The sequence below is a fragment of the Parasteatoda tepidariorum genome, chromosome 4, assembly GCF_043381705.1.
Source record: "Parasteatoda tepidariorum isolate YZ-2023 chromosome 4, CAS_Ptep_4.0, whole genome shotgun sequence".
Lineage (NCBI taxonomy): Eukaryota > Metazoa > Arthropoda > Arachnida > Araneae > Theridiidae > Parasteatoda > Parasteatoda tepidariorum.
This window is the reverse complement of record NC_092207.1, coordinates 101,245,177-101,252,562: the sequence shown is the minus strand read 5'-3', so window position 1 is coordinate 101,252,562 and position 7,386 is coordinate 101,245,177. Positions and strand designations below refer to the sequence as shown.

Genomic DNA, 7,386 nt, shown 5'->3' with positions numbered 1-7,386 from the left:
CTAAAACAGAAACATATTATTAAAAGTATTTCTAATTTTTTATAAAAGTACAGTAGAGCTTTAATTATCTGAAAACTGATTTACTAAATTGTCCAATTATTTGGATCCTCAAAGACCACGGGTTTTTCCCATCTTCTTCAAAAATAAATATATATATATATATATATATACACAGAGAGAGAGAATGCTTTCTTATTTTCTGAATATTTGAAAAGATTAAAAAAATGGCTCGGTGACTTTGAAAAGAACCTCGCGTTCTTTCCACTCAGTATCAAGGTGGGTGACAAGTAATTTCGAATAAGGGAACAGGTTTCTGATAAAAAATTTCAAAAAATTAAACCTTTTGAATTTGCCATTTGTAATATACTATGATAGGCACTACTACAATTACCTAAACCAGGAAAAAATGTGAAAAATATTAGTTGTCCAATTATCTGAATTTCTCGTTATCTGGATCGAGTTTGGTCCCGCTTGTTCCGGATAACCAGCGCTCAACTGTAGATTCGTGACACGTGCTATGCTTAATACATTTTAATCAGAAATTGGAAATACCTTATATTACACTATATTCACCAATTACCTTACCAAACAATACTTAGTATGAAATCGAATACTTATAAAAAATTTACTCATTTACTAAACAAAATCTACTAAAACACAGACTTTAATGCTTAAAAGCTAATGAATAAAGACTGGGCCCAGAGTTCAATGGCATTTGAATAAGATAAACACCCTAAAAGCAGATAATAAATTTCAGTTGCAAAAATTAAAATATTTTTTGTATAATTTTTTTTCATTTAGAAACCTTTTGAGAACAATTTAAATTTCACACAAGAAAACTAAGAAATAAAATACAGCTTTTAAAATATAGTGCTGTTATAACTTTTTAAATACAGCTTTTAACTTATGGTCCTCATTAAAGGCTGCTTATCTCAAATGTTATTGTTGCATAAAAACACTGCCATTAGTTTTTTGTACGATGCATGATTAAATTAGTTTTAAAATTTTACACAGTTTGCAAATTTTTCTGAGAAAAAAAATTGGTAACCCAATTTTTTTTTTATATTTTAGTTAAATATTTTAAAAAACATATAAAATAATTAAACTAAAAATTTTTGAATGTATTTTCTATATAAAACTTGGCTTATTACCTTTCAAATCTATTGCATTTTAATCTAAGTAGTCTTGATTCATCAAATTAAAAACAAAAAAATACTTTTTATTTGATACAAGAAAAGCCATATTTAATACAATAGTGTCATATAGAATATATTAGTTCTAAGAATTATATCTTAAATAACAAAAAACATTAATAATAATATAAATATCACATAAATTGAAATAACTCATTAATGTTATACACCCAATAACAATACAAATAAAATTTGATGATATTGTAAACTCAAAGTACTTATACTTGGTGTATAGTACTGAAAAAAAATATGCACATTCAATAAATGGGTAAGTGATTAAAAAAATAATTAAGTATTAGAATTATTTCACGTAAAAATAGTAGTTTTTCCGTTTAGACTAACAAAGATATTTAGGATGATTAGACAGTTCTAAGTATTCAGTAGAAAACAACTACTTACTCTAGAATCCCATGCAAATCATGCAGCTCAGTAATTGTTTTCTATATCCCTAAGTGGTGAACTTGAGGTATCCTGGATATTATTATCTTCTAAATCAGCAGTCATTTTCTTGGTTTCAGCAACAATTTCAGATATATCAACACTGCACAAGAATGAATGCATAAAATACTAATCTTATACAATAATTTAATTACATTTTTGAAAACATAATCAAAAGTTTTGATAAATGCTTTTTAACACATAAATGATTATCAATTATATTACTGTCATTTTAAAAGATGCTCCCGCATCGGGACAAATGAAACTAACCCAAGTTTGCATTACGCGGTGAGGTTGGATTCTCACTCTCGGTCTACCCTTATCAGGTAGCTGATCATTTTATTTTAATTCACCTACAAAGTAGCATTTTTCTTAGATTAGTCATGAAAATGTATACATTCGGATATATTTTATGTCTAAATTCTTAAAAACAATTTTATTATCTATTCTGGCAGAAGACAAAAGTCTGATATTTAAGTATTATTTATTTCATTCATTTACTTTTGTTTAATACTTTCTCTTAGAAACGAAATATTAAATAACACCCTTGAAACAATTTTGCACTGTCCAGTTAAAAACCTGAATAAAATGTTCACTAACCATCTAGGTAGGCATATTTGGTAGAATGCTTCACTCCTTCACACTATTGAATAACATGGAAAATCTGGTTAGATACAATGCAACTTTCTACACCAACAGAGGATTTAAAAAAAAATCATGGACAATAATTATTTCAAATATTTTATATAACTTAAAATATATGTATTAAACAACATTCAATTGTTGCTTTTTTTCTTTTTCTCACACCTCATTTTTAAGGCAATCACAATAAACTACTTCACTACCATTAAAAATGAGAGGCAGATTTTGAGAAGTGGAAAATATTGTAAGGGAAACAAATATGTTTCATTCCAATGAAACAGATAATCTGTATTAATATCAAAACGACAGAGTACATAAAATGTGTTCTGCTGTTGTTGTAGTTCATTTACGTTGCACTAGAGCTGCACAATGGGCTATTGGCGACGGTCTGGGAAACATCCCTGAGGATAATCCGAAGACATGCCAACACAATTTTGATCCTCTGATGGCACCCCCGCTTTGGTAGCCAGGCGACCTGCACGCGAAGTCGAGTACTTTACGGTAGAACAGTTTAACGAGAACCAATACCGCACACCCTCGGTCCCTACGCAGACTGATCCAAGTGGTCACCCACCCGCACACTGACCGCAACCAGTGATGCTTGACTTCGGTGATCTGCTGGGAACCGTGTCTTAACGATCAGTCCACTGCAGATCTAAACTATGTTTTAAGAAGGAAAATGAGAAATTGAGTAAACAATGTGACACCTCAATTTTCCAAAGTGTTACTTCCATTAAAAATACCTTCATGGCATTGATAACGATTTTTTTTAACACTATCTGCTCTTTACTGGGAATATAAAGAAGAAGTAGAAGATTATTATATTCCACAGAATATATCTTATGGCTGACACATAAATGACTCAATTGTATTTGACTCTTACTAACTATATTAATTATCATTTACTGAAAACTGCCAGACAAATGACTCAAATAAGTGCTTATTTACTAGAAAAATTAAAAATAATATTAAAAAAATTTAAATTAATCAAAATATATAAAAAACAAAACAATGATAGATAAGATAGTGAAAAAATGCTTCTATAAGGTTAATTTAAATTAAAAGCAAAAAGGTTACCTTGCAAAGTCACCATCCCATTCCAAACCATTGCTGTTAGAGAGAGGTGATGATCTCCATGAGTTATTTGTGTTTTCTGATAGCACCATCCATTGGAGCTCCTCTGTAGCACCAAAGTTAGATGTGGAATTAAATCCTACAATATCAAATATTGGTAATAGCAACACCCAAATTTATTTTTGCAGTAGCAAGAAAGATGAGTGGATACATCAAATTTTAACTTAGAATAAAACGACTACGTGTAAAATGGCAGACTTAGGAAGCAAATAAATTTCCTCGGTAATACCGTTCGACGAAAAAAGGGTTTGAATAAAATTATAAAAAGAGTAGCTAATCATAAAACATTTTCAAAGCAAAATTGTCAAGTTTAAAATAAAAATGAATTTAGAATGAGATACCACCGATGTGTTTCGAAAATGAATGGCGACCAAAATGCTAAAAAGTTTTTTCATAATTATATTTTAAAAAATTCTTGCTTTTGCAAAAATTTGATTCTCTCAGGATAATTCACTACCCTTATTGATTTTATGACGCCCGGTGGCTGAGCGGTAGCGCTTCGCGCTGTCGTGCCACAGGTCCCTGGTTCGATCCTCGGGACGGGCAAGGTTGACTCAGCCTTTCATCCCTTCAGTGGGTCGATAAATGAGTACCAAGCATGCTTGGGAACTAAACACTGGGGGTTCCGCGTTCGGCTGACCACCTGACCGGAACATCTGCTCCTGCACCCCAGAGCCCAAGGTCAAGAAAACTGAGATGGGCACAGTAGGCCTTGGCCCTCTATGGGCTGTCGCGCCACTGAGTTTAGTTTATTGATTTTATAATGTCATGGTTGATAAACATGTTCCTCTCTAATGAAGTCAAGGAAAAGGTCTATTTTTTCATTGTTTTTAATGAAGAAACTTTTTTTACTTTTCTTTAATAGTATGTCAAAACCCACCAAAAATGTTTTTATAATTCAGTCTGAGAAAATAGAAGAAAAAACATACACAAACAATGAGAGTCAAAATATTTTAAATGAAATATTTTAGCTTGTATCCAGAATCATAAGAAAGGACAATGATCATGAAAAAATACACTATTTTTGATAAAGTTAACTCTGGCAGTGTTTTAGAAACTATAGTATGTTAGGCTGCATTGCACAAAAATTTGATTTTTTAGTAATTTAGTCAAAAAAATAGTTATTACAACATAAAATATTTAGCAAAATTTAAAATGAATGAGCATTTCTAATAAATATTAAATTGCAGCTATGTAACTTGTGTTCTACAGTTCACTTCATTTAAAATATTACAGCAAAGTCATTACATCCAATGAGGAATCCCAAAAGCTATTAGACTTGTAAATTTTTTGATTAAAAAAATTATATTTATACAGCAATAATTTTTTTTTCAATTTTTTGAATAAAAAAAATTTGGTCATGCAATAAAATTATATTCATATAGCAATAATTTATTTTCAATTTTTTGATTAAAAAAAATCAATTTACACAAAGAGAGTTTCTCTTATAATATTCTCCAAAGTCATGTGCTTATTTACCTATGATAAAATTTATAAGCCAGCTCTCTTTATCAAAATTCAATTAAACCTACTGGCCTCAAAATTGGGAGAATGTTTCTGCCCAATTCACTATCTAATGCAAAACCGTTTTGCTATGCAGAGAAGATTGCAGGTTAAAATATGACTTTTTACGTGCAGAGCCATCAATGGGTTAAAAAAAAATTTAAAGGCCTACACTGTTTTTCCACTACTTTTTGCTATATATTTTTATAGCCCTAGTATATTCTTATAAGTAAGAGAAACATCAACATTTATTTTAAAATCTTAACTATTGAATGCATTATTTTCTTAAAAATAACTTAGGACAGAAACCCCATTGCCTAAGAACTGCTTAGCTCAACACACAAGCATAGTAGTGAAACAATACTAGTTTATTGCGTTTTAATATATGTTAAACAAGCTGAACTACTTTGGGTTACAAAGCGAACCAAAAGAAACTGGAAAAGTCATTTCAGACACTAAAAATCCTAGCGTGTCGAAAATTCTTTTTTTTTTGCCAATTTGTGCATGTGTAATAGATACTTGATTTGAACTGAACTTGATTTAAAATTCTTTAAAAAAAAAACAGTTATGTTACTTTTAAAAAGTTCTTTTGAATTTACACTGATATTTGGAACAGATAAGAATAATTAAGGGTGCAAGTGCTTCGAGAGGAGCTTTAGTATTTTGCGTCAAATAGGCTCGCAGTAGTAGCAAGAAATGCGATTGCACACGGATTTATTTTTCAACCTTTAAAAGAACAAAAACAACAACAAAAATAAAATTTTCATCATTTTTAATCAACAATTAATTTTAATTTTAAATATTTCAATCATAAGATTAACACCCTTAGAGAGCACCGTTAATTTAAACATAATGTATGATAATATGCTATTATAAGAGATAGGTAATTTTAAAAAATTTTACTTTCTTTAAGCACACTTCAAATTAATCCTTGCACACATTAATTTTTCAAAAAAATAATAAATTTAGTTTCACTTGAATAAATGCTTTTTTTCATTAATTTTAGCCTCAATTACCTGAATGGAATGGGTTGTTAAATTGATAATTTTTAAAGAAATATCAACACCATTTTATGTGTCCTTTTTATATTGCAATTTAAAAGAGACTTTTTTTTTCAATGTTTTTTTTTTTTGTCCCAGATTCTCTTTTGCAATTTAAAATTTTTCTTCTGAAAATAATGCTTAACAAAATATTTTATCAGTGAATTTAAAATAATTAAATCAGAGATAAGTAAGAAATTTTTGTTGTTTAAATAAAAAAATTTAAGTATATAAAAAAAATTTAATATATATATATACAAAATTTTTTATATATATATATATGTAGTAGATATTATAGAACATCATCCTCAAAACCACCTACTTCCCAGTTGGAAGGTGCCAGGCTGCCTACAAGGAAAAAGTTATTCTTTTCCTTAAAACTATCTAAATATAGCAGTCAGTCATTGTCCTGCAACACTGCGAGTAGCCAGCTGTCTGCCATCGATGCGCTGTTATGCTTATTTTCTTTCCTTCTTAAATTTGTGAGGCTTAATTCTTAAATTAATTATTGTCTTTTTTCCTCCCTCGCTCCACAAATCACTAAAAATATATATATTTTCTTTTCTTTTTTTGCAGAAATAAGGGGAAATTTGTCAAATTTCGGGAAAGATGTTTGCATCAGCTTTAAGGGGATGGGCAGCTCTGGTTTTAAAAACTTAAATCACAATATTTTATTTTCAAATCCTGTGAATATGAATCATGGTGTGTCATTTTTAAATGGCACTTATGTTCAGTTTTGTATGCGAGCAACGCCCTCTGTGTAAAAAACGAGAACTAGTGTGTGTATTACCAACCTCGAAAGAGGCAAGTGTGTGAATTCAGTGTGCAAATAAAATAACAGTCCGCTGCGTTAATATGTGTTTTGTGTCTCATGTTAAGAGAAATAACAGGCACGAATACGAAAATCGTTGTTTAATTTTACAATCCTATGAATATGAATTATAATATTGAATATTAAAATTGTGTGGATAAAAATTGTAACATTGTGTTTTTAAATTATGTGAATACAAATTGCAATGTGTGATTATAAGCCTAAATGAATATGAATCACGACATTTTATTTTTAAAACGTGAATTTGAATCTCGATGTATAATTTTCAAGCCACTGAGACGCAAATAATGGTGGGAAGAATTTTAGAGTATCATTAAAAGCACATAAAAACAAATCACGATATGCTATTTGTTTAAATGCAGTACATGAGGGAACTCAGATTACATGTCTGGCTTGCACATATCAGCTCAATATGACTTGCAAAAATATGAATAGAAAAATATGTGTGAAACAATTGGTCGTAAATCATTCGAATGTTCATAATAATCATAAATCATGTGAATATTAATTTTACATCATGATGGGGATTTAATGCAATCTGCAATGTGTGTTTCGTACAAGACTTTAATGCAGATCTCTTATTTACATATTATGTTATAATGCG

General features: G+C 29.6%; 1 protein-coding gene across 1 annotated transcript in view; it reads right to left on the bottom strand.

Moving 5' to 3' along the window:
- Positions 1 to 7,386, bottom strand: part of LOC107438837 (uncharacterized) — a 32,829-nt gene that overhangs the window by 11,664 nt on the left and 13,779 nt on the right. The window contains exons 6-7 of the mRNA XM_043046475.2: positions 3,351 to 3,486; positions 1,593 to 1,734 (exon numbers count right to left, since the gene is read on the bottom strand). Coding sequence (XP_042902409.1) covers positions 1,620 to 1,734; positions 3,351 to 3,486 — 251 coding nt within the window. The 3' untranslated portion in view covers positions 1,593 to 1,619. The remainder of the gene's footprint in view (positions 1 to 1,592; positions 1,735 to 3,350; positions 3,487 to 7,386) is intronic.